The sequence below is a fragment of the Trypanosoma brucei genome, chromosome 10, assembly GCF_000210295.1.
Source record: "Trypanosoma brucei gambiense DAL972 chromosome 10, complete sequence".
Lineage (NCBI taxonomy): Eukaryota > Euglenozoa > Kinetoplastea > Trypanosomatida > Trypanosomatidae > Trypanosoma > Trypanosoma brucei.
The window spans coordinates 325,820-350,742 of record NC_026743.1 but is presented as its reverse complement, the minus strand read 5'-3'; the positions used below and the strand labels follow the sequence as shown (position 1 = coordinate 350,742).

At 45.9% G+C, this 24,923-nt stretch overlaps 11 protein-coding genes across 11 annotated transcripts; 9 read left to right on the top strand and 2 right to left on the bottom strand.

Moving 5' to 3' along the window:
• Positions 1-553: 553 nt before the first annotated feature.
• On the top strand, positions 554-4,216 carry TbgDal_X1740 (hypothetical protein, conserved; the record flags this gene model as incomplete). The annotated part of the gene is made up of 1 exon (XM_011779057.1): positions 554-4,216. One exon carries the CDS (start codon positions 554-556, stop codon positions 4,214-4,216), a length of 3,663 nt encoding a protein of 1,220 aa, XP_011777359.1.
• A 707-nt stretch (positions 4,217-4,923) lies between these two features.
• TbgDal_X1730 (hypothetical protein, unlikely) lies at positions 4,924-5,298 on the top strand (the record flags this gene model as incomplete). The annotated part of the gene is made up of 1 exon (XM_011779056.1): positions 4,924-5,298. The coding sequence occupies one exon, from the start codon at positions 4,924-4,926 to the stop codon at positions 5,296-5,298; it is 375 nt and encodes a 124-aa protein (XP_011777358.1).
• Positions 5,299-6,083: 785 nt separating this feature from the next.
• TbgDal_X1720 (hypothetical protein, unlikely) lies at positions 6,084-6,770 on the bottom strand (the record flags this gene model as incomplete). Its single annotated transcript, XM_011779055.1, has 1 exon — positions 6,084-6,770. One exon carries the CDS (start codon positions 6,768-6,770, stop codon positions 6,084-6,086), a length of 687 nt encoding a protein of 228 aa, XP_011777357.1.
• A 122-nt stretch (positions 6,771-6,892) lies between these two features.
• On the bottom strand, positions 6,893-7,648 carry TbgDal_X1710 (hypothetical protein, unlikely; the record flags this gene model as incomplete). Its single annotated transcript, XM_011779054.1, has 1 exon — positions 6,893-7,648. One exon carries the CDS (start codon positions 7,646-7,648, stop codon positions 6,893-6,895), a length of 756 nt encoding a protein of 251 aa, XP_011777356.1.
• A 414-nt stretch (positions 7,649-8,062) lies between these two features.
• On the top strand, positions 8,063-8,389 carry TbgDal_X1700 (hypothetical protein, unlikely; the record flags this gene model as incomplete). The annotated part of the gene is made up of 1 exon (XM_011779053.1): positions 8,063-8,389. The coding sequence occupies one exon, from the start codon at positions 8,063-8,065 to the stop codon at positions 8,387-8,389; it is 327 nt and encodes a 108-aa protein (XP_011777355.1).
• Positions 8,390-9,664: 1,275 nt separating this feature from the next.
• Positions 9,665-10,297, top strand: TbgDal_X1690 (hypoxanthine-guanine phosphoribosyltransferase,putative; the record flags this gene model as incomplete). The annotated part of the gene is made up of 1 exon (XM_011779052.1): positions 9,665-10,297. One exon carries the CDS (start codon positions 9,665-9,667, stop codon positions 10,295-10,297), a length of 633 nt encoding a protein of 210 aa, XP_011777354.1.
• Positions 10,298-11,148: 851 nt separating this feature from the next.
• TbgDal_X1680 (protein kinase, putative) lies at positions 11,149-13,689 on the top strand (the record flags this gene model as incomplete). Its single annotated transcript, XM_011779051.1, has 1 exon — positions 11,149-13,689. The coding sequence occupies one exon, from the start codon at positions 11,149-11,151 to the stop codon at positions 13,687-13,689; it is 2,541 nt and encodes an 846-aa protein (XP_011777353.1).
• Positions 13,690-14,372: 683 nt separating this feature from the next.
• On the top strand, positions 14,373-14,747 carry TbgDal_X1670 (hypothetical protein, unlikely; the record flags this gene model as incomplete). The annotated part of the gene is made up of 1 exon (XM_011779050.1): positions 14,373-14,747. The coding sequence occupies one exon, from the start codon at positions 14,373-14,375 to the stop codon at positions 14,745-14,747; it is 375 nt and encodes a 124-aa protein (XP_011777352.1).
• A 188-nt stretch (positions 14,748-14,935) lies between these two features.
• Positions 14,936-22,132, top strand: TbgDal_X1660 (hypothetical protein, conserved; the record flags this gene model as incomplete). The annotated part of the gene is made up of 1 exon (XM_011779049.1): positions 14,936-22,132. One exon carries the CDS (start codon positions 14,936-14,938, stop codon positions 22,130-22,132), a length of 7,197 nt encoding a protein of 2,398 aa, XP_011777351.1.
• Positions 22,133-23,562: 1,430 nt separating this feature from the next.
• On the top strand, positions 23,563-24,210 carry TbgDal_X1650 (hypothetical protein, conserved; the record flags this gene model as incomplete). The annotated part of the gene is made up of 1 exon (XM_011779048.1): positions 23,563-24,210. The coding sequence occupies one exon, from the start codon at positions 23,563-23,565 to the stop codon at positions 24,208-24,210; it is 648 nt and encodes a 215-aa protein (XP_011777350.1).
• Positions 24,211-24,289: 79 nt separating this feature from the next.
• Positions 24,290-24,634, top strand: TbgDal_X1640 (hypothetical protein, unlikely; the record flags this gene model as incomplete). The annotated part of the gene is made up of 1 exon (XM_011779047.1): positions 24,290-24,634. The coding sequence occupies one exon, from the start codon at positions 24,290-24,292 to the stop codon at positions 24,632-24,634; it is 345 nt and encodes a 114-aa protein (XP_011777349.1).
• Positions 24,635-24,923: the final 289 nt, after the last annotated feature.

The window sequence follows — 24,923 nt, the reverse complement described above, 5'->3', positions numbered from 1 at the left end:
TATATGTGCACCTGGGCGGGTATTCCTTTACTTTATTTGTTTGTTCACTCATTTCTTGAGAAGCTGTTGTATTACCACACTTCGTAACTTCCCAGTGGGTATCTGAGGTTAATCTGAAGGGGAATCATCTTTAGCGTTTCTGTGGGGGCTTTCCCGTTACTTCCATTTCTTTATTTTTTTCCTTCTTTTATTTTCTACGCCAGTGTCTGGGCACCCCAGTTCCCGGGGAGGCCTGGATCAAGCTTGTCTGTGTATCACAGGTCCTGCATTTTCTTTTCCCTTACCTCCCTTAATAATCTCCCTTCTCTCTCCTGCGTTTCCTCCTGTGTTGTTAACTTTTGTATATAAAGCAATAGTAAAGGGGGAAAGTGTGTTAACGTTGCACCTTTCCTTGAAAGCAGCTGTTATATATTTGTAGTTGTAGTTGTTGCCGTCGCTTTTTTTTTTTTTAAAGAAAAAAAAATAGCAATTTTTTCTTTTGAGGTGTTGTTAGTCGTAGTTGTTGTCTGGGCGTGCGTGTGTTAGTTAGGTGGAACAGACGGGGGAAGCACAAATGAGGAAAGCTGGAGCAAATCGCAATAATGAACGACAGGGCCGAAACCTGGGACAGCAGGGGCCACAAATGTCACCCCCAGGCCCCTCTATGATGTATCCGCACCATCATCAGCATCAGCATCATCATCAGCATCAGCATCAACATCAGCACCAGCACCAACATCCTCACCAACATCCGCACCAACATCACCATCATCACTCCCATCACAATGGCGTTTACGGTAATGCTTACGATAACATCCGTCAGCCGCAAATGCCACCACATAGTTTTGGGCAGGGTGTCTCTGGCAGTCCGTGGAATAGTCCTCCGCAGCAGACGCCCATGTATAATCAGGGCTACAATCAAATGAGCCCGGGCACCGGTGGTGGTTACGGAGATATGGGTGGAATGTACCGAGATGTGCACGGTGGCCAGTATCCTTCCTCCCCTTCCCATATGGGAGGTGGAGCAAATATTCCTTACGGGCGTAACCCAGCGATGCACAACGGGCTTCCTGCCGGTGCACCCCTTCCCGGTGGGTACGGTGCACTTCCCCATCAAGGGGCGCACACGCCAATGGGATTTGGTCGTGGAGGACAACCTCTCATGGAACATATGCAACCCAGCGGAATGTACGGTGCACCAATGATGCGTCATGACGGGTACCCGGATACGCGCGTAAGCCCTCCAGCGCAGGTAGGTTACGGTGCGGGTGCACCTGTGGGACCACCACCGCCACCACCGATGCCGGCGGGCCCGCCGTACGGTGGCGTTTTGCCTGGTGCAGGTGTTGGCCCTGGAGGTCCGATGAACGCGTCGAGGCCCCCGGCTGGTATTGGTGGTGGCGGTGGTGGTGGTGGCAATGCTGGTTACTTGGAAATGCGGGCAAGGGGGATGGGTCCCCAAGTGCCTGCATCAAACGCATCACGTCCACCGCGCATAGGTACACCTGATCCTGGGATGATGCCTCCCAACCGCATGAATCAGTCGCCCATGATGGGCCAAGGTTTACCCCCCCAAGTGGGCAACTTTATGCCTCTACCAGGCGTGTCGCCCAGTCCGCACGCTATGATCCCTACGACCCCAAGCATGGGTGACACATTTCCGGGGGACGATGCGAATATGAGCGGCTCCACGGAGGCGCTTTACGATTGTCTACATGATCGGGGCCTTGTGTCGGTGGACAATATCTCAAAGTTCTTTCCAGAGGGATATGGAAAGGACGACCCCGCGCTGAAAGTGGCTGTGGACGGTAACTTCTGCCTTACGAGTCTTCGTGATGAGCTCAGGAAGAGAGACTCCTTGTGGTTTCTTCACTCTACACTCCCCGAGGAATTACTCATGTTAGTGCAGCAGCACGTGGAGTGGATGCGAAACATGAAACTGGAACCCATTTGGGTCTTCAACGGTCTTAGCGTGAGTGGTGATGTGGAGACATTTCTAACGACTGAGGCGGAGCTGCGTGCTCGCGACGCCGTCTGGAGTAAGCTGGAGGATGGTGAAATACCGGATGAAGTGGAAATTCAAGAAGCGTTTGATCAGCCCCTAGGCGAGGACGTGCAAATGGCGGTTGCACGCTACTTGAAGGAGGAACTGGGCGTAATGGCGGTTACGGCCCCGTTCCTCAACTGGGCACAGATGGTTGCATTCCACAAGGAGGGAATTGCAGATTTATTAATGGGGCCGCCAGAGATGTTGTTGCTTCCGTATGACGAAATGAAAGTCATTGTGCAGATTGACGTGTCTAATAGCAGCGTAAATTATCTAGACAGGGATAGGGTTCTTCGTGCACTCTTCCCGAATCACGTCACCGAAACGAATACTAGAGTTGCGGGGGATAGGTTGATGGACCTTGGCCTCATTACGGCAACGCACGCTGCACTGTCGTCCGCGCGCGTGACCCTTAATCTTTCAATGCAGGAGGTTTATGAGGAACTATCCACGCCCACACCGAAATTTCGCTCCATTAAGGACTTTATCAATGCCCATGCATGCTCACAGGAAACGGGCAAGAAGGCCGGTCTCTCCATTAAGCATTCCAAAGGGCGTGGATACCTTCGTTACAGTGCGGTCTTCTCCACGAAATCACGGGACACACCGTTGGTATACTTAGTTCGCGTACTCGATCCTGACTTGACGAACGCCGACATGCCTACAAATCTCGCCGGGGTGTTGGGTCATCTTGTGCCGCTGTCACTATTTTACATGCAGTTCTCTGGACTGCTGTCTGTGCGTATAATGACGGCTATAACACAGTCGTACCTCCGTGATGAATGCCCCGTTTCAGACACTAAGGACTATCACACCACATTAGGGCTCCTCATGACGATGCGCAGTCAAGTCATTGGACAGATACTGAAGAGGATTGCGCACCCGCCCCCAATCAAACGGACCGAGTGCCTTTCGTGGGTTCGATGGTTTCAACCGATATTGGCTCCGATGGATCGACCCCGCGACCTCATCGACTTAGACGAGTGGGAAATCTCAGATAGTGATCAGCTGAAGAAATTGGACGAAGACTGTTTAGCAGATTATAGCATTGCCTCAGTGCTTAGTGTCACAGCTGATGCATCGAGACCAGCGGTGGAAGAGAGCAACCGTCCTGCAGGTCGGGTGCCCATCCGCTACAACAGCAAGAGGGAGACCTTTTTAGCTATTCTTCTTAAGTCATTTGATTTCCTCGGTTACTTTTCGCACTCCACTGCTCCTAACGACGCGCTGGATGGGATGGAAATGGAGTGCTGCGGGATGGACGGCCACGACCGGGGTGGTTCCGTCCCGGCCGCCTACCACGAAAAGGATCTCAGCAGCATGAAGAGAAGTGAAGCAAGCGACATCAATTTCATGGCGGATGAGGGATTAAAGGACTACCCATCTGTGTACTTTCCCATATATCTGAGGGCAACCATCAAGGCAAACCCGCTTGACGTTCAGGCATCTTTTGTTCTCCTGACGGAGTTGGTCCGCGTTCGAATTATCAATAGCAATCCCTGTCGCTACATCAATCCTGCCAATCAGCAGGTAGAAATTAGTATGGATGACCAGGATACCAATAGTGACTCGCGTGTGTTACTGGCCTCACGTATTGCTTGTCTCGTCAAGCTGCCGTATCGCCGTGCGAGTGAGAACTTGCCCTTTGTATGGGCTCCTGTCTACAGTCGACACTTATGTGCCTTCACTGTAATGGTTCGTGCTATGTGCCGCTGCCTTCGCGAGCTTGTAGAGGTTATCACCTCCACTGTGTTCCTTTCTGGAAACAGCAGCTGCAGTTTGCAAGATTTTGCTGAATTCGCCTCCATATTACCGTTTGGGGATGTTCCATCCACCATCGGTGGGTTACTTCTTCACTACGTACTCGTTTTCCCATCGGACTACCAAGCTAGCCTCACCACGCGGGAGGAGCGAATAGAGTACTTGCAAGGGAAATTCCGCGACATTCCTGATCTTGCCGACCACCTTCATTTGGTTATGTCCTTCACACTTCAAGCACTGTACCTAATTAACGCCTACAAGTTGAATGATAAGGAAACAATTGTCGCAAAGGACCAACTTACTGGCACTATTGTTGAGGACACAATCGAAATGATGTGGGAAAAGTGGCGCGATCACATTGATGACAATCCCCCAGGTGATATCCACAATTTATATCCACCACAACACCAAGAACCGATTCCTCACTAGTAAAGACGCGTCCCCCATGGCTGCACCGTACACTGATACCAAATAAAATGAACATGGAAGTATAATGATAATAATGATAATAACAGTTGTCACTGTTGTCGTTACTACTGTTATTACTGTTACTATTGTTACTATTTTTTTTTCCTTTTCCTTTCCCTACTCTCTCATTCTCTTTTTTTCTTTTTACTTTCGATTTCTGTTTCTTTTTTTTCCCCCCATCTTCTTTTGAAGAAGTATGTGTGTGTGTGGAGGGGGAAATCGACGAAGAAGCAAAAAAAAAAAGAAAAGAGGAAGAGAAAGAGTGAGAAAACAAAGAAAGAGGAAGAGGAGAAAAAAGGAACTGGAGAGTGGAGATGTTATCGGTCAATGAGCAGATGAGAAAGAGTAATTATTACAATCATTATTACTGTTATTATTATTATTACTATTATTATGCGTAAGAAATGAACCGTCGCTTTATCTCCTTTACTTCCTTCTTTCTCTCCCTCCTCCTTCTCTTCACCATGGGGGAAGAAGAATAGGAATGGAACAGCAGCAGCAACAAGAACAAAAAAAATGAAAGATGAAACAAAAACAAAAACAAACAAGAAATGAGACTTACTTTTTTTCTTTAAAAAAAAAAAGGAGGGGGAAAAAATATATTTATATTTATAAAAGCACGTGTGAAGGAATGGTGGCTGCAAAGTGGCGGGGAATTGTGTGATGTGATGCTAGACGTTTATTTGTGTGATGTGGTACATTGCATTCCGGGATTTGTGCATTCTTTTCTTTTCTTTTCTTTTTTCTTTTCTTTTTTCTTTTCTTTTTTCTTTTCTTTCCCCCTTCTCCCAACTTCCCCTTTTCTTTCTTTTTTGCTTTTTTGCTTTTACTTTTTTACTTTTTTTATTATTTTCTCCTTTTTTATTATTTTCTCTTCTTATTTCTTTTTCATTGTGCGATTCCCTCTACATACAAGTTTAATTGAAATGGAACGGAAGGGACGGAATTATCATATTTTTCAAACAAACAAACAAATAAACAACAACAACAACAGAAAAAGGAAAAGGGAAAGGAAAAAAAAAAGAAATGAAAAGGAAAGGTAAGGGAAAAGGAAAGATAAGGGGGAGGGGAATTGCGAGATGATGGAAAATTTTTTTAAAAAAAAATAAGAAGTCCCGTTATTGCAGAGTGAACGGAAAGTAAAAAAAAAAATAAAAGAAAAAAACGAAAAGAAAAAAGGGGGAAAATAATAGGGGGAAAACAAAAGAGGCAAAAGGAAAAAAAAACAAGAAAAAAGAAGCAAATGAAAGTTTGTGCTTGTGTTTTCAGGAAAAGAAAAAGAAAAAGAGAGAAAGAGAGGGTGAAAATATTAGCAAAAACAACAACAGAAAAAAAAAAAGAATGCCAATGGCAAAGGTAAAGGTAAAGGGAAAGGAAGCAAACAAACACACAAAAAAACACACACAAAAAAAAAAGAAAAAATATATAAATGAAGAATAAACAACAACCGAAAACCAGTGAAGAAGAAGAAGGAAAAAAAAAAAGGCAATAGCGGGTATGTGTTGGGCCAAAACTCCAAAGGAAGGAGAGGCAACCACAGAAGAAAAAAAAAGATACATAAACAAAATATTATATATATATATATATATAACAAAACAAAATATGAAAGAGTCCGTGCGTTCGCGTTCGTGTCTGTGTTTCCGTTTTGTATGGGTATTTTTGAGCGAATATATTTGTATATTTATTTATTTATATTCGTCCTTCTGCTCACTTACGCTACTGCTTCTACCACCACCACAATCATCATCATCATCATTATTATTATTATTATTGTTATTATTATGACGGTTACTGTTACCATTAGGGTTATTTATAGCACTTAAATTAATCATGTGAAGAGAAGAGGAAATAAGAGGGGAAATACGCGGCGGTGTGGGGAAGGAGGGAGAGGGAGGCAAAACAAACCAAAAACAAAATAAAATGAAAAAAAAAAGAAAAAAAACAAAAGAAAAAAACAAAAGAAAAAACAAAACTTGAGTGATATGATATGATATAACATACACAAGAACGGAATGAAACGGAACAAAAATGGGGGGGGGAGAGAGAGAGCAATTTTTTTGTTTTTTGTTTTGTTTTTGTATAAAATGATATTAATGTTTAAGGAACAAAAGGAACAAAAAAAGAAAAAATAATAATAACAAAAGGAAGAACCCGCGCCTGCTGTTTTCGTTTTTACTCCCCCACACCCCGTCCCCGTCACGTCCTCTTTTTTTTTTTTCAAATGGATGAATGGAAGCAGGTAAAGTGCCGTAAGACCCCGAAGAATCGAAAAAAAAAGAACAAAAGGTGGGGGGAGAAGGAGGAAAAAACAAAAACAAAAACAAAACAACAACGAAGGAGTTAAAATAAATAAATGTGACATGCAGCTGTGAGGAGGGCCATCCTGTTGGCTTTTCTTTTTCTTTTTTCTTTTTTTATTCTTTACTTGAAATGAAATATATATATATATATATATATAAAGAAAAATGAAACAACAACAAAACAAAACAAGAAAAGAAAGAAAGGCAACAACCATATAAACGGTAAGGGAGGAAATGAGAAGGGAAGGGGGTGGATATGAATGAATGAATGAATGAAAAAAAAAAACCCTCCTCCTACTCCTTTTCTTCTCCCCATATCCTCCTCAAGAGGAAAAGTTCAAAAAAAAAAAGCAAATGAATTGAAACAACAACAAAAAAAAAAAGAAAAATCGGAGCGAAGAAGAAAGAAGAAAAAAAAATAATAATACAAAAGTACCGTTGGCAGAACAAAACAGGAGGGAAGAAAAAAAAAAAGCCCCCCCCCCCACACACACACACGAGTTTGGAGGTGCGGGTGAAGGAAAAGGGACGACTTGAAAGGTTTTTTGTTTTTTAAAAAAGATAAAAAAGAAAAGGAAAAGAATGAGGCGGAAGATGCACCGATGTAAAAACAGAAAACAAAACAAAAAATCGATGAGTATCGCGACCATATGAAAAGAGACACCTCCCCCTCCCCTCCCCCCCCCAAAAAAAAAAAAAAGAAATAAAAGAAACAAACAAACAAACAAAAACAACGACCCGAACACTCGCGGATAATTAAAAGAAAAAACAAAACAAAAAAGAGAAAAGAGAAGAGAAGAAAAGAAAAGTAAAAGTGTGTACACGCATGCAAGTGTGAGTGTGAGTGTGAGTGTGTTTGTGTTTGTAAGTTGTAGCGAGGAAAAGGGGTGAGGGAGCGAGAGAAAAGGGAAGGAGGAAAATAACGAATAGCACGGAAAGGGGAAAGGGGAGAAAAGGAAAAAAAAAAAGAAAAGTGAAATGAAATAAAATGAAATGAAATTGTCAAGTAACAAAACAAAACCAATGAAAAAAAAGAAACATATATATATCCTTTTGATGAAACTGTTGCGTACGTACGGGCGTATATCCACATGCAGATTAAAAGAAACGGAAAAAAAAAAGGAATCGTGTGTGAAAAAATAAAGAAAAAAAGAGTAAAATAAGGTGAAACAAGAGACAAACGGCAAAAAAGAAAAAAAAAATGAAGTTAGTTAATTTTAAATAGCAAAAAAAAAGTTATGCAAAGCGGAACAAAATAAAAATAAGGGTGACTGAAACCCATGCAGTAGAGGGCGCTGAGATATGTGATGATGTGATAAATGGCGAAATGAAGAAAGTTATTTGTTGGCGGTGAAACCCCCCCAAAAAAAAAAATGGGGGGGGGAATAATAATAATAAAGGCAGGATGTTTTGTTTTGTTTTGTGTCTTCTGTGGTTAAGTTGTTTGTGCTTATGAGTTGTTGTGCGTATTTGTGTTTGTAATTGTATTTTGGGAGAAGGCGTGCGAATGTTTGTTTTGCAGCTCATGAAGAGAAACGGTAGAGGTGCAGGGTTAGGGAGAGGGCAAGCAAATAGCCGGTCGTCAATGGCCGAGTTTTTATTTTGTTTAAGGACAAAAAAAGGGGAGGATGAATCAGGCTTTAAAAAAAAAACAAAAGAAAAGGGAAGGGGAAGAAGAAAAACAAAAGGAAGAAAAATATATAAAGTTCATGACGTGAGGGTTGGAAAAACGGGTCGCCACATGTGGAAATGCGTCTCCTCTCCTCTCCTCTCCTTTCCATCCCTTTCTTTCCACTCGTTTATTTATTTATTTTCCTTCTCAATCACTGTGTAGCAGCTGTTCGTGTCCGCCATGTTGTGCACTGCTAAGTTTTTTTTATGTGTGTGTGAAAGGGCTCAACTGCTGGTTTCCTCCTTTCCACTCCGCCATTCTTTTTTTATTTTATTGCCTCTCCGCTGCAGGTTGATTGCACGTAATTCGTGTTTGTGATGCTTCACGTGTATTTGTGTTTGTCTTGTATGAACGTGTTCTTTTCTTCCATCCCTCTCAATTCTCAACCCCCCCCCCCGTGAGGCCTCACCAATTTTTTTCTTTTGTTTTTCCTCCATTGGTCGGCCTTTACCCTCCTTTGCTGCCGAGGAACATTTGCTCCCCTCCCACCATCGCTTCCCCCGTCCTTTATTTTCTCTCTTTCTTTCTTTCTTTCATCCTTCCTTTCTTCCGTTTTCGGTTATAACGCATTGTATGCTGCTTGCTGTTGGTAGTACTTCTTCTGTTGTCTCCTCATGTCATCCTCAGTGTACACATTTAACCTTATTTTTTTCTGCACCTTTTGACGATATTTATCTTAGTTGTTATCTGACGCAGTTTCTGTCAGCGTCCAATGTGAACCAAAGAAAAATAACGGGCACACATACACCCGCATGAAAAAATGTACGGACTTTCAGCGACATGTACACGTATACATATATATATATATATATATATATATATATAGTTTGTGTGTGTGTGTGTGTGTGTGTGCGTGTTTCTGCATGCATATGTGAGTAGAGTGTCATGTGGTGATGCTCATCCAGCAACAGCTAAGCAACATGTGAGGTGTACATGAAAATGAGTTGTATACTACACATACCCTTCTTCTTTCTTTCCTTTATCTCTCCTTCAGGTCACTTTGGTGCCCCTGGTTGATGTGCGTCGACTGATTTTTCTAAAATGCGACTTAACACCACGGCGATGTATTTCCAAAGCGTCCCGTCATTAGGCTCATATGGTACACCGGTCTGATTTAAGGTCATTTCATCTGTAAAAGCGACAACTACATTTGGTTACTGACGTCTCTACCCCCCAAGAGACGGGACACGGTGCTTACGTTCCTCTCCCTCCACCCTCCTCTCATTTTTTTTTTCCTCCGTCTCTGTTTAATCTGGCAATATTGACGTGAATGCGGCCGTTCCCACAGGTATCATGCAGTGCCTGGTAGTCCACTGCCTTGAACCTAACCCAATTATCGTGCAATGTTAGCATCTTCTTTTCCTTCTGCGGTAACAAGGTTTCACAAGAGATATCATAAAGCTCGCGTGAGATATTCTGGAAAGAAAAGCAGGAAGAATGGAACCAGCTTGCAAATACGACTTCGCAACGAGTGTCCTCTTTACAGAGGCAGAACTACACACTCGCATGCGCGGTGTGGCGCAGCGTATTGCCGATGACTACAGCAACTGCAATTTGAAACCACTTGAAAATCCTCTGGTAATTGTGTCTGTATTGAGAGGCAGCTTCGTCTTCACTGCTGACATGGTTCGCATTCTTGGTGATTTTGGCGTCCCCACACGTGTGGAATTCCTGCGGGCCTCGTCATATGGTCACGATACTAAAAGTTGTGGTCGAGTTGACGTGAAGGCTGACGGTCTTTGTGACATCCGCGGAAAACATGTCCTTGTTTTGGAGGATATACTTGATACTGCGCTGACGTTGAGGGAAGTGGTGGACAGCTTGAAAAAGAGCGAACCCGCGAGCATTAAAACCCTCGTGGCTATCGACAAACCCGGTGGGCGTAAAATACCTTTCACTGCGGAATACGTTGTGGCAGATGTTCCTAATGTGTTCGTGGTTGGCTACGGGTTGGATTACGACCAATCATACCGTGAGGTGCGTGATGTTGTAATCCTAAAACCGAGCGTGTATGAAACATGGGGAAAGGAACTTGAGCGGAGGAAGGCCGCTGTGAAGGCAAAACTGTAAATGCGGTCGCTGATGTGCTGATGGTGGGAGGCAACGGGGTTCTGTGGTGCAATTACCCGTACGTAAATTTGTACTTTCCCATGCTTCCTCCCTATTTAATGTTACCTGTGTAAGCAGGTAGCTCTTGTGCCTTGTGCTTGTTTTGTTATTTCCCCTACGCTTGTTTCACAATGATCATACTTGGGGAAGATATGTGAGCATAAGGGATGAATGAATGGGAAAAGGATGTAAAGAATAGCTAATAAAGAAACCGGTATGAGAAGAGAGGAGAGTTCTTTCCCGTGTAACACATGGAGCGTAGCGATGAACGAAGCGGTGGATAACATTACCGTTGTTCCTGTAATGTGTGTCGACCTCGGTGGTTGATGGTGGTGTACTGGTAATAGTTGCTTGTCAATCACTTGCTTTTTTGCCCTGTGAGTCCTGGTCGGTGGTGTTGTGCCTCACTTGAGGAGTTGAGGATGGATGAGTCATGAGGATGCTTACGAGTGGGTGAGACTAATTCCAACGGTGCATATAATTCCTACTTCAAGCTCCGTTTGCATCTCTCCGAGGCAATATACCACCATCGTTTGTGGAAATGGACTAGGGTTCGGCACGGTGTTTGGATGTTAGGTGGTATATATGTGCTGATCGCCGTAGTTACGATGAGGTCAGATGTATATGTCGGTGATGTTTAGGAAATTGTGCGCTCTTTTTTTTTTCTTTGTTCTTGTAAAAGTTGGTACACAAAGGCAGTCATAGGAGGGGGGGGGGAGGTCGGAAAAGAAACAGCAGTAAAGAGTGAGTTCATATTTTTAAAAGTTTCCTTCTAGGTATAAAGTGACGGAGAGGGTAAGTTACTTGATGGTATGAGATCTTGCTGTAGCTGTGGAAAGGCGTGGTGTTGCCCCGAACGAGTTGAGGACCGTGCCGAAGAGATTCTTAAGGGCTATGTTGATTGCTTTGGTATCGTTGACTATAGGAATGTCCAGAGGATGGCGGAACTTTCTGGGCTTCTAAGCCATTGTAGCCAGGTGGACTGGAGTAATGTCGCCGGGAGCGTGAACATTGGTCTTATTTTCCGTGGAAAACATGTGGAAGACGACTGCGACGTTGTGGTATCTGTGTTAAAGAGGCCTGCGAACAAGAAGGACGAGCTGAGCAGGTATGTGCAAAAAGAAGTGGGGGTGTTGGCCATAAATTTTCCCAATATTATTAGGGTTGTGGACTATTTTAGTGTTATTGAAGGTGAGTGGGCGTACTCCATGGCTCTTCTGAAGTGGTTGGGGGGTGATGGTATAGTGGAATTCTTCACTCAAAGCGTGCTAGGGAAAGGACGGGCCAGCGACGTGGAGAGGGATGATATCGAGCTGCGTCGACACCCGAAAGCGGATGCCGCACGTATAATGCAGGGAAATGTAGAAGGTGATTACTTTGATAGCAAATGGAGACCTAGTACCCCTGTACGCGAGGGCAACACATGTGTTGTTGGTGACTATGAAATGTACATGGATGAAAGCCTTGGAAAAGGGCAGTTTGGAGAAGTATACCGTGGGAAGCACATAAAAGAGGGGTATCATGTTGCCATGAAGATTATTAAGGCGCCAGCGAAAAAGAGGGATGAAACACCCGACGAGATCAGTATAATGGACCTGCTTGGGTGCCCGGGTCATCCGAACGTCGTCAAAGCTTACGGTACTTACGAAACTATAGATGACAAAAATGAACCAAGCTACGTGCTCGTTCTGGAGCTCTGCGAGGGGGGAGACCTAAAAGAGTACTTGGCCAAGCACGACCCACTATCGGAGGCGCAAGCCCGACGTATTATGCGGCAGCTGGTTGACTGCTTGTGTTTCCTTAGGGAACGAGGTGTGATGCACCGTGATTTAAAGCCAGCCAATATTCTTCTAACATCCTGTAATATCGATGAGGCGGTAGTGAAAGTAGCCGACTGGGGTATGGCGAAGGTTAACAGTCGAAAGGGCTCCGCTCTGGAGGCCACGGAGGGCGAAGAAATGTTTGAATCTGCTGTTGGCACTATGGCTTACATGGCTCCGGAGCGCTTGAATTTCGATTCTTATGACTATCAAGCGGAGGTATGGGCACTGGGGGTTATCATGTACGAATTACTGTTCGCTAGACACCCTTATATCTACCCCAAAGCGACCGTCTGCTCGGCGGATGCTCTGCTTGGTGCTATTGCGCGTGCAGAGCAGTTGGATATGACAAATCGTGCGTCCTCTGCATCAACTTCTACGACAGACGGTGCGGGTGAGGAGCTGTCGCAACAGGAGGAAGGATACGTGAATCGAAGGCGCCTTTCGCCCAGCTGCTACGAATTGCTTCGGCAGATGCTGCATTCCGAGGCGAAAAAGCGCTGCACAATCATCGATGTGAAGAACCACGTGTGGTTTACTCATGAAGAGCCTCGAAGTGCACCTGTATTAGTGAGAGGAGGATCACCGAGGTCCGTACTTGCTGATGCTCTGGGGTCTGCAAGCGGGGTGACACTTGCGGGACAAGCGCTGGCTGAGTACCCCAGCGCAGTGGATAATTCAGTTCTCCCGGTTGAGAATTGTGAAGGCGGTAGAAATGTTTTAACGACTTTGGAGAAGAGGCAAACTATCTTGGCGCTTCGTGAGTATATTCATATTCTGCAATATAACATTGTAGAGAGGGAGCGTGACCCAGGCCGAGGTCTTGTTCTGCTATCCTACGGGTGGGATCTTCTTAGTGCGGCAGTAAATACCGTATTTTCGGAGTGCAGCAATGTTGCCGGGGATACGGGAGGAGCTGCCAACGCCACGAACGGTCCAAACATGAGTGCCTCATCGTCTCTCTTTCATGACTCCTTGGATGACCTCAAGCAGGTAGAAGGGTACATTCAAACAGCCGCGTCTCAGCTCAAACAGAGCCTTCAGAGTAACCAAGGTACTCAAACAACAGCAAGTTCAGCGGCGGACAACGAGGAGGGAGTTACACAGCACTCCTTCACGTTAACGACGCGAGGTACTTCGCTTGATTGCTTACCTTCCGCGAAGGAGTTGATGCTCCGGTACGCTGTTGATCTCATCCGCTGGGCGGCTTCTGAACAGCTTATGCTGACCCCGAATGACAAACGCGAAAAACAGAGGGGGGTGTTAGAAGCTGAACTGGAGCCAAAGAAGTTACAGGGAAAGAAACTATGGGAAGACGCAATGGCCATTTTGCGTCTGCTGTTGCAGCAGGTGGTAGTTTACTCACCGACGGTGACCACCCGGTCCATCATCGCTGATGCCACTATGGGTGGCTCTGTGCAAGTGCTTAACGTACCTCTCGTTCCACTCACTCACGAGGAGGACAGGCGCACCGTCCAGGCTTTATTGCACAAAGTGGAGGGGCTCTACCGAAACCTATTCGTCAGAGTGTAGAGAACATTGTTACTACTCTCTGTTGCTGTTTTCCTCCCTTGTTATTCGTGGAGTCCACTTGGCGCGGCTCCAATTGGCCGCAGTGTAGGGAATTGGATGAAAACGGCTCCTCAGGATACTGTCTCGTTCGGACTCGTCAAGCTCGGATGTCAGAGCTTGGCAGATGACCCTGGTTCTTGCAATACTTAGCTCGCAGTTTGGAAACAAGACATCCCTTTCGTGTGTAGAGAATTTCACAACAGTGAAAAAAAAAAATGCAAAGGAAAGGGAATGCAAATAAAATCAAGTAGACTGGCCTATGTGATGTGAGCAACGGAACGTTTCTAATTCTGACTTCTTCCAAGGAAGTTTCTTCCTTCTCATATCTTAGTTGTTCAGCATCAACCCTCTCGTTGGAGTGCGCTTTCCACTTTAGGGTCTCATTTTCTCAACCGCAAGCGTGGGGTCATTGCGTATAGTGGTTGCCACGGAATACAACACCAACAGTTGGTGCTGAGAAGTGTGGTTTTTGTTGACTTATTTTCAGTATCTTCACCTCCTAGTTTTCTGATCCACTTTCCGCAAAATATATTACCATATTGCTTTTACTTCTAATTGCTCTTTTTTTTCCCGTTCTTCCTTCTTACAGTTGTGACTTGGTGAAACGACTGTATGTATTATTTTGTTTACAATAGTTCCATGGTATGTTGTGCTCCCAATCTCCTTACTGCACTGAGACGGATGTGTGGAATAAGTTTCTTTTTGCACCCTGCATTTCTCTACTTTCCTCTTCCCTTTTTTTTTTTCTTCAGAGGGTTACATCTCAAATTACCGTGGTGGGCAGAAGTCACGGCAGCAAAGTTTTTTTGTTTTTGTCTCCTTTTTTTTTGGAGGGGGGGACGGTTTTCTCCCAGTTTACAATTCCGTTTCCACCACCCGTGTACGTTGTTGGTCGTACAACGGGGCGGAGGGGAGGGAAGGAAGAAAGGGGAATAATACAGACAAAGCGGAGTGAGTGCAAGAAAAATAAAAGGGGGGAGGGGGAAAAAAACACACCGGCAGAGGGAATTTTCCACTAGTTTGATAAGGTTGTGGGGACATAGGTGCCTGAGGAACTTCATTTCCTTTTTCCATATCCTGAGCAGACTCTTGTCTTTTCACAATTGTAACGCTGTACGAGTTTGCCTAGAGATTTTTTTTTTTCTTTTGCGCTTTAAGAAACAAGATTACATTCGCTTACCCATCCGCGTGGTCGTCACAGCGAGGGATGGATGGGCCTTTCGCCACGATGGATGAGGAAACGAGGAAGACTTATATGGACCGCGGGCGCGCGATGATGGAAGCCCGGCGCGCAGAGATTTTGAGCCACTCACCCGAGAAATTCGAGCAGTTAAGACGCCAGGGATATATTATATTCAAAAGGTACCTTCAAGGAGAACAATGGATGCCGCTGCAGGGGAAACTTCATTCTCCCCTCATCACTACATCAGAGGAGCCTTCCAAAGCCCATAAACAAAATATGGGTAGTAGTGGTAGTAGTCATTTGCCACAGGACGATAATATCACAGCAAAGGAGTGCAACATACCCACAACAAAGTTGGCGGAGTGGTGCGCTCCCACCGACAAATCGTTATTTCCGGAGTCAACACCCGCGGAACCCGAGGAGTTGCACCACGTGGCGTTGTTAACGATGTGTGGACCTTCCGTCAGCTGTGTGGATGGTGATGATGAAGACTTCAAGCAGTTATCGTATAACAAAGATGTAGCTACGCTACACAAAACAATGGAGATACAGCACCAACAAATAGAGCAACTGAGCGCTCAACTTCGAAACCAAGAATCTGAAATCGATGTGCTAACAAATGAGTTGAAGGGTGTGACCGAGGCGAATGCAAGGCAACTGCAAAAGGAAGAAGAGTTGCAAAGTCTTCAAGAAGCACTGCAGGAGCGCGACAGGGAATTGCAACTCCGACTCGAAAGCGTTAATGAGCAGAACGACAGTCTCAAAACTCAAATAATGGAGTTGCATATTCTTCTCGAACTCAAAGCGAAAGAACTGCAAAAACTAAAAGATGATAACAATGCCCTTAGAGGCGAAGTGGTAACAATACAGAACGAAGGCGATACGATCAAGGAGAACGAAACGAAGTGCAAAGAACGTATTTTGCAACTAGAAGCAGCAAACTCAGAGCTTGGCGTACAAGTAGATGTGAGTAAAAAGGAAGTAGAAGCCGCTCACCAGTGCATAAAAAACCTCGAGCAGGAATTAACACGCGAGCGGAAAATAAACGAGGACAGTACCGTTGCCTACAACAAGGTAAAAAAAGAACTGGAATGTAAAGAAAAACCAGAGCAGCAGAAGCAAGAGGAAATAAAACAACGGAAGCGTGCCGAAAAAGCGATGATCAGGGAGCTAAGTGAGTTACAAGACCGTATCCACACACTTGAGAGTACACAGGAAACTGAAAACAATAGTAGTACCGCCGGTATTCCTTTGAATCCTTTTGCTAAAATGGTTATACAAGGTGAGGCCTCTCAACCAAGAGTGGAGGACGATGATGATGCTGTTGTATTTGGTGTGGAAGACTCTGTGACACCTTCTGTATGCGTTGAAACCGGAATGGCACTTCGTGTTAAGGAGCTTGAGATGTGCATTTCCAGCTTGCAACAACAACTTGAAAGTGAAAGAGCTGATGCAGCAAGAGAGGTAGACTCGTTGCGTCACCGTATCGCTGAGAATGATGAGCTTCTCAGACAGAAATTGGAGGAATACAAGGCTGAGCAGGAGGCGAAGTTTCTTGAAGAACTTGAAGCGTGCCGCACAGGTAACGAATCGGATGATGCCATTTTTGAACGCCTTAATGCTCTCCAAGCTTGTAACGATCAGTTAAAAGAAGAACTTCGTGAACTGGAAGAAAGGCAGCAAGTGGAATTAGCTAATGTGACACAGGAGGCAGCTGACCGTATCGCTGAGCATGATGAGCTTCTCAGACAGAAATTGGAGGAATACAAGGCTGAGCAGGAGGCGAAGTTTCTTGAAGAACTTGAAGCGTGCCGCACAGGTAACGAATCGGATGATGCCATTTTTGAACGCCTTAATGCTCTCCAAGCTTGTAACGATCAGTTAAAAGAAGAACTTCGTGAACTGGAAGAAAGGCAGCAAGTGGAATTAGCTAATGTGACACAGGAGGCAGCTGACCGTATCGCTGAGCATGATGAACTTCTCAGACAGAAATTGGAGGAATACAAGGCTGAGCAGGAGGCGAAGTTTCTTGAAGAACTTGAAGCGTGCCGCACAGGTAACGAATCGGATGATGCCATTTTTGAACGCCTTAATGCTCTCCAAGCTTGTAACGATCAGTTAAAAGAAGAACTTCGTGAACTGGAAGAAAGGCAGCAAGTGGAATTAGCTAATGTGACACAGGAGGCAGCTGACCGTATCGCTGAGCATGATGAACTTCTCAGACAGAAATTGGAGGAATACAAGGCTGAGCAGGAGGCGAAGTTTCTTGAAGAACTTGAAGCGTGCCGCACAGGTAACGAATCGGATGATGCCATTTTTGAACGCCTTAATGCTCTCCAAGCTTGTAACGATCAGTTAAAAGAAGAACTTCGTGAACTGGAAGAAAGGCAGCAAGTGGAATTAGCTAATGTGACACAGGAGGCAGCTGACCGTATCGCTGAGCATGATGAACTTCTCAGACAGAAATTGGAGGAATACAAGGCTGAGCAGGAGGCGAAGTTTCTTGAAGAACTTGAAGCGTGCCGCACAGGTAACGAATCGGATGATGCCATTTTTGAACGCCTTAATGCTCTCCAAGCTTGTAACGATCAGTTAAAAGAAGAACTTCGTGAACTGGAAGAAAGGCAGCAAGTGGAATTAGCTAATGTGACACAGGAGGCAGCTGACCGTATCGCTGAGCATGATGAACTTCTCAGACAGAAATTGGAGGAATACAAGGCTGAGCAGGAGGCGAAGTTTCTTGAAGAACTTGAAGCGTGCCGCACAGGTAACGAATCGGATGATGCCATTTTTGAACGCCTTAATGCTCTCCAAGCTTGTAACGATCAGTTAAAAGAAGAACTTCGTGAACTGGAAGAAAGGCAGCAAGTGGAATTAGCTAATGTGACACAGGAGGCAGCTGACCGTATCGCTGAGCATGATGAACTTCTCAGACAGAAATTGGAGGAATACAAGGCTGAGCAGGAGGCGAAGTTTCTTGAAGAACTTGAAGCGTGCCGCACAGGTAACGAATCGGATGATGCCATTTTTGAACGCCTTAATGCTCTCCAAGCTTGTAACGATCAGTTAAAAGAAGAACTTCGTGAACTGGAAGAAAGGCAGCAAGTGGAATTAGCTAATGTGACACAGGAGGCAGCTGACCGTATCGCTGAGCATGATGAACTTCTCAGACAGAAATTGGAGGAATACAAGGCTGAGCAGGAGGCGAAGTTTCTTGAAGAACTTGAAGCGTGCCGCACAGGTAACGAATCGGATGATGCCATTTTTGAACGCCTTAATGCTCTCCAAGCTTGTAACGATCAGTTAAAAGAAGAACTTCGTGAACTGGAAGAAAGGCAGCAAGTGGAATTAGCTAATGTGACACAGGAGGCAGCTGACCGTATCGCTGAGCATGATGAACTTCTCAGACAGAAATTGGAGGAATACAAGGCTGAGCAGGAGGCGAAGTTTCTTGAAGAACTTGAAGCGTGCCGCACAGGTAACGAATCGGATGATGCCATTTTTGAACGCCTTAATGCTCTCCAAGCTTGTAACGATCAGTTAAAAGAAGAACTTCGTGAACTGGAAGAAAGGCAGCAAGTGGAATTAGCTAATGTGACACAGGAGGCAGCTGACCGTATCGCTGAGCATGATGAACTTCTCAGACAGAAATTGGAGGAATACAAGGCTGAGCAGGAGGCGAAGTTTCTTGAAGAACTTGAAGCGTGCCGCACAGGTAACGAATCGGATGATGCCATTCTTGAACGCCTTAATGCTCTCCAAGCTTGTAACGATCAGTTAAAAGAAGAACTTCGTGAACTGGAAGAAAGGCAGCAAGTGGAATTAGCTAATGTGACACAGGAGGCAGCTGACCGTATCGCTGAGCATGATGAACTTCTCAGACAGAAATTGGAGGAATACAAGGCTGAGCAGGAGGCGAAGTTTCTTGAAGAACTTGAAGCGTGCCGCACAGGTAACGAATCGGATGATGCCATTTTTGAACGCCTTAATGCTCTCCAAGCTTGTAACGATCAGTTAAAAGAAGAACTTCGTGAACTGGAAGAAAGGCAGCAAGTGGAATTAGCTAATGTGACACAGGAGGCAGCTGACCGTATCGCTGAGCATGATGAACTTCTCAGACAGAAATTGGAGGAATACAAGGCTGAGCAGGAGGCGAAGTTTCTTGAAGAACTTGAAGCGTGCCGCACAGGTAACGAATCGGATGATGCCATTTTTGAACGCCTTAATGCTCTCCAAGCTTGTAACGATCAGTTAAAAGAAGAACTTCGTGAACTGGAAGAAAGGCAGCAAGTGGAATTAGCTAATGTAACACAGTTGGCAGGTGGAACTTGTGGATATTGTGGTGGTACTGTTTTTGTTGCTGCTACTTCAAGTAGTGTTGGTAGTGTTAGATCTTTTTTGGGTGCAGATAGTTGTTTACCTTGTATAAATTTAGAGACCGCTGACTGCGGTGTTAAAGAAGCGGAATGCTGCATTTCTCACAAGGAGGTTGTCGGAAATGGTAGTCACTCTGTTGATGTATTGAAGGGTTCTGAAAAGGTGTCCTCGCGGGTGCAAACTGATTCCCTGGAAGCAATCGGCGTTGTGTGTCGGTCTTTTGTTGATATGACCGAGGATCGAGAAAATGGTGAAAGGGTTGATTATGGGAACTTAAATGGTTTATCGTACTGTAATTTTAGTGGGGACATTCCCGATGATATCGGCATGGGTAACTTGGTGATCTGCCGTAAGCAGTCTAAATGCAACAAGAGTTGTCACGTAGATGATGGCGTGGTTCCACTTGATGATAGTAATGAAGCCGAGTTGCGCGTTGAGGATTGTCAAATGTTGCTGGATGTGACGAGAAATCGTGTTGAACTGCAAAGGGAAGAACAGTCAAGTTTGCACAGCGAGAATGGAGGCTCTGAGAAAGAGGTACACACTGCGGAGCTGGATCATACCACGCTGAAGCATAACGTTGTCGAAGACCTCTTTGCCGAGAAGGTGCTGACAATACCTCTCGTTGTGCAATATCTGTTTAGGGCTGTTTTGGACGCGCATGAATACCTTGTACGGCACCACGTAAACTTCCAACGTAAATTGCTTAGTCGTTGCGATGTTATTGAGCGAGCAGCCAGTGATGCTATGATCGAGGGTGAGCGGCAGTGCGAAGACTTCATGGCCGTTGTTGAGGGTGCGGAGGTGGAGCGACAAGGTCTGCTACGTCAAATTACTGAACTTCAGCAGGAAGTTGCTACATTCAAAGCCTCTTCAGAAAGAGTTGAGTCTGAACTTTGTTCCAATAAGGAGGAGCACAGCAAGGTTATAAGAAAGTTACATGAAAAACTTGACGCCACACAGCATGAGATGGAGGTGGTCAAGGTCGAGTATGCAAACTCTTTACACAAGATGGAACTCGTGAAAACTGAGAACGCAAACGTCCTGCACCTATTTTACGAACTGAAGAAAACAGCAGCAGATGTTGAGGACGAACAGCGACGGGAGGTTGTTCGGCTTCAGGAGGCGCTAAGGGAAAAGACGCACACCTCTCGTGAACTACTCGAACTAACGGAGCAGAAACTCGCAGCAGCATTGGAGGAGGTTGACCAGTGCAAGTGTTCGCGCGAAGACTTGGAGAAACAGCTGCGGTCAACCAAGTCAAGTCTTGATCGCGTTATTCCCCGTCTTGAGCGTGCCGAAACGGAACGGGACTCCCTGGAGTCTCAGCTGCTTGATGCCACGCAGGAAGTACAGTTGTTGACCCAGCGAAACCGTACAGCTGAAGAAGCCTTCCGTCGACAGGCAGACGCCCTCACTGCAACTGTGGAGGAGCTACGGGAAGCCAACACGAAGTTGGGAGAATCCTGCAAAGAGCAACAGGCCCAATTGGATTCGTTGAAGGCGCAGTTGTCCGTTGCTGAAACCGAGTTGGAGCGGTTGCGTATGCGAGCAACACAGCAAGAAAGTGATGCCCAACGCTTAAATGGAAAGTTATGTGAGTTGGAATCTTCGAGCACCCTTCAGGTCGAGGAAGCCGCCGCAGCTCTGCGGGCTGCCGAAATGCGTATTGCTGCTCTCGAACCACGTAAAGCAGCTCTACAAGAAGAGGTAGATCACGTACGACGGAAGAATTGTGAACTTCAGGGGTGTTGCGACGAACTGAAGGAGCGCCTTCGTCAAGCGGCCGATACAACTCAAAATGCAGAACAAATGCACAACCGCCGCGTTCAGCAGCTCAATGAGCAAGTGGAGGCGCTACAGCTTGAGGTCAAGCAACTGCAGGAGGCTCACGACGGACTAGTTGCCGATAGGGAGCAGTTGGTTCGGGAGCAAGTGGGTGCCGCCCAAGAGACCGAACGGATCAAGCAAAATCTCGAGAGGTGTAATCAACAGAAGGAACGGCTGCAAAATGAGATACAGTGGCAGCGGGAGTCCTATGAAAGTGAAATACAAGCTGCCCAGGAAACGCTGAATGGTGCACGGGAGGAGCTCAGCAAGTGGCGCCACACCTTAGAAGAGGCGGAGGCTCAGCAAAACGCCATGCGGGACACGATAAGTATGTTGCAGGTGGAGAGGACAAGCAACCACGAGCAGATCAGGGCTGTCCGGCTTCAGCTGCGCGAATACCAGGAGCTCCTTGCACAGGAGCGGGGGTATCTGCATGAAACGGGACTCAAATTTCTGCGGAGCTGCAGCGATGAATGTAGTGTACAAAAATCCCCGAGTGTGCCGTACACTCCACAGAGAGAATGTGGTACGCGAGAAACTTGTTCCCTAACTTCAGCACCTGCCGGATGTTGCGACTCCCAAAAAACGCAAGGGTCAGCGAGCCAGAAGTCGATTGCACGGCTGCGAAGCATTGTGGCACAGAAATCTCTGCTCCTAGAGGAAAGAGAGGCTCAGGTGGAGTCGTTGTACAGCGAGATGAAGACCGCTATTGTACATGTCGTGCAAGAAGCAAGGAACGCACAACTTGGCTCGAAAGCCTTGGCGCCGGTGGATCAGAGGGAATTATTGTTGAACAATATAATGCATAACTTGTTACTCCGACTCGGTCGCCTCTCGCGGGTGGTGCGGGAGCCTAGCACTGACAGCACGGGGTCGGGATCCCGGGACCCTGCGAATGCGGAGGTTTCACCGAACTCCAGTACAAATCCGGAAGCCGTACTGAATTTCTCATCAGCTGCTACTCCTAAAGAACGTGTTAGTGGGGGAGGGGATGAAAGCACGGATGCCAGATGATCAATGTTTATTTTTCAATAGAAGCTTCTCGCAACAGAATAATCTCGTTGTTAGTGAAGAGCACTCGAGCGTATTGCAAAGTGGTGCGGGACGGGTTGTGATGGCACGACCAGTAGGGAAGCCTGAGGTGCAGGGAGCATCAATTTTTTTAAATCCTGAAATCCTCGTAGTATTGTGAAGGAGTGCGAAAAAGTCGCTGAGCATGTTACCAGTTAGCAAAGGCGTTGTGAGAATCGGGCCATGATTCACTCCGTCTTTTGTACCATTTTTGAATTCAGGATAAAAATGACGCACTCCTCCTTTGGACCGGAGTGCAACCCGCACCCTCGTTCTGTCCGTTAGGGTCCTACTGCTTTTTTTTTTTGCTGTTGCTGCTACTTGACGTGGTGCTACTGTATACAGCTCCTATTGCCTTTACTTATGTGGTAATGAAACGGTGGTTTGTTGCGATGCGCGTGTTGCCATTTGCTGTTGAGTGTCCTTGTGGTTTATATGTAGAAGAAACATGGTTGAGACGGTCGAAATTCAATTATTATTATTATTATTATTATTATTATTACCGTGGGTTCCATGTTCATAGGCAAGCGGTGGCAGACGTTGTTATTATGGGTTGTTTTCTGCACTTCCTTTCCCGCGGTTTCGGGTCATGGTTTCCTACTTTCTACCTCACGGACCATCCCTTCCACGTGACGACGCGACCGACGTTGCTGTTATAATGAAATATGCGGACTGACTTTTCACAATGGCAGAGAGAAATTGAAGGACTTGTACCCAACTTGTGTTGTTGTTTATCTGTAGACATATATATCTGATCTGGTGTGGTTTCACACCGGTTGGATGTATAGTCGCCGTTTGGTTTCGTGTCAGCGGGGTGTTCTTGCGGCAACGTGTCTTCTCGTTTATTGCGCTTTCTATTGTGCCTTTTTTAATTGCTTCTCTCATATATGAACATTTGCCCCTATTGTGGATATTTTCAGTGGCATTCAGTTACTTTGCTTGTTTAAGGAGACTCCGAACTCCCCCCGCTATATGCATTGAGGGGGGGGGGGGAAGGATAGAATCCCGGTTAATGTTTGTTGCGCAATTCGGACTCCAAAGGTGTTCAAGAGTTATTGACTTTTCCCTTCACCCATTTCTTTATTTTCTTTCTTCTAACCGCACCGACTTGTTGCGTCACGGGGCTCTGGATTAGTGTTGTAGTTTTTTTTTTCCTCTTTTTCACAGATCAGGTGTAAGTGGCTGTAGCAGTGGAAAAGGGAAAGCACTTGGAGATACAGGAAGCTGTGTCGCAAGGAAGGTGGAATTTTTTTTTTTTTCAGAGTGGAGGGGTAGCGAAGCAAAATAAGCCAAAGAAACGCGATTGCCTTTGTGTGTGTATGCGTGTGCCGTACGAGTGCACTAGAGGTGGATATAGCTAGCGAATAAGCTCCATGAAGTCGTCCGACATATTCTTTGCATACCGTCTCACCCCCGTTGTTTTTAAGAGTCGACAGCATGACAGTGGTGTGAACCAATATGGTTTGAAACCCACAAACGCCTACGACTACATCAACCCGACGAATCTTATTAACTTTGGACGTGGTACAACTTTTGACAATTTGGGCGTAAGGCGTGCGGGTCGCGGTGAGATTGATTCCTCCCCGTCCCACAGTGGCTCACCGGTATTCACACAAGCGAAACTCATTGGCCTCAGTGGAGAGGAACAGTTGACGATGTGCCAATCCGAGACGATGGCACTTCGGTTGTGTATGGCGAAGGCGGGAAAAGAGACCTGTGAGCGGGAGAGTCGGGCTCTGGATTCATGTCTTGGGCGGGTTGGACACCTACGGCGGGCAATGAGTGAGGCGTGTTGGGAGTTCAACGACTGGTTCATACAAAACGTGTCAGATAACCACACAAAACCGTTTCAACACCGACCGCACGACTGGCGGCACTTTTACGCGCAGGAAAAACTTGTGCGAGAGCGGCAGCAGAATGGTCATGCGTATGGGCGGAGACCAAAACAATTCTCGTTTGGCGCACGCTACGTGAAGACTGATGGTTATGGCAAGCGACCCCGTCTACCGTACAACAAGTAAATTTCCGCGGGTGTTTGTTGGCTTTTCGATATAACTGTCAATGCGTTAGGGAGGAGATGGATGAACGTGGTGTCAAAGGATGGTGATGATTACTCCCGCAGATTCTGCGTATGTTATTATTTTTCGTTGCGATGATCTTGTAGCATATATATATATATATATATATGTGTGTGTGTGTAGGTATAAGTGTAGGTGCGAACACGGATGCCGTGGGGCCCACTTAGCGTTCAAGTTCCTTCTCTATCCGTTCACAGTGCGCTGTTGTTCTAGGAGTGGCTGGGGAAAAGTCTGTTACATAACGTTGCACTGGTTATGTGTCAGCGAGTTATTTTGCCTAACACATTTTTCTCCATCCACCTTCCACCTTTCTGATACTCACGTCTGTGTGTGCTTGCGGTGCTTTACCTTCCCCGTCAAATGGTAACAGGTGCAACTGGCCGCCGCCGACATCAGAAAGGAGCTTGCGCTTATATAACTAATCACGGCTCCGACTCCTGTGGGACGGGCCACAGCGACGTTGCTATTCATTTACTGACGCTCTTAGCGGGATACGCGCCCCGTGATTTACCCCCTCGCCGTTCCCTCTTCTGTTGAATCCCTTTTCTTCTGTTGTTGCACTGCCACTGCTGCAACACCCCTGCGCTGAGAATTAACTCACAAGGCGCAGGTACATACATATATATACATTAGCTTTAAAAAAATTCCTGTTCCTT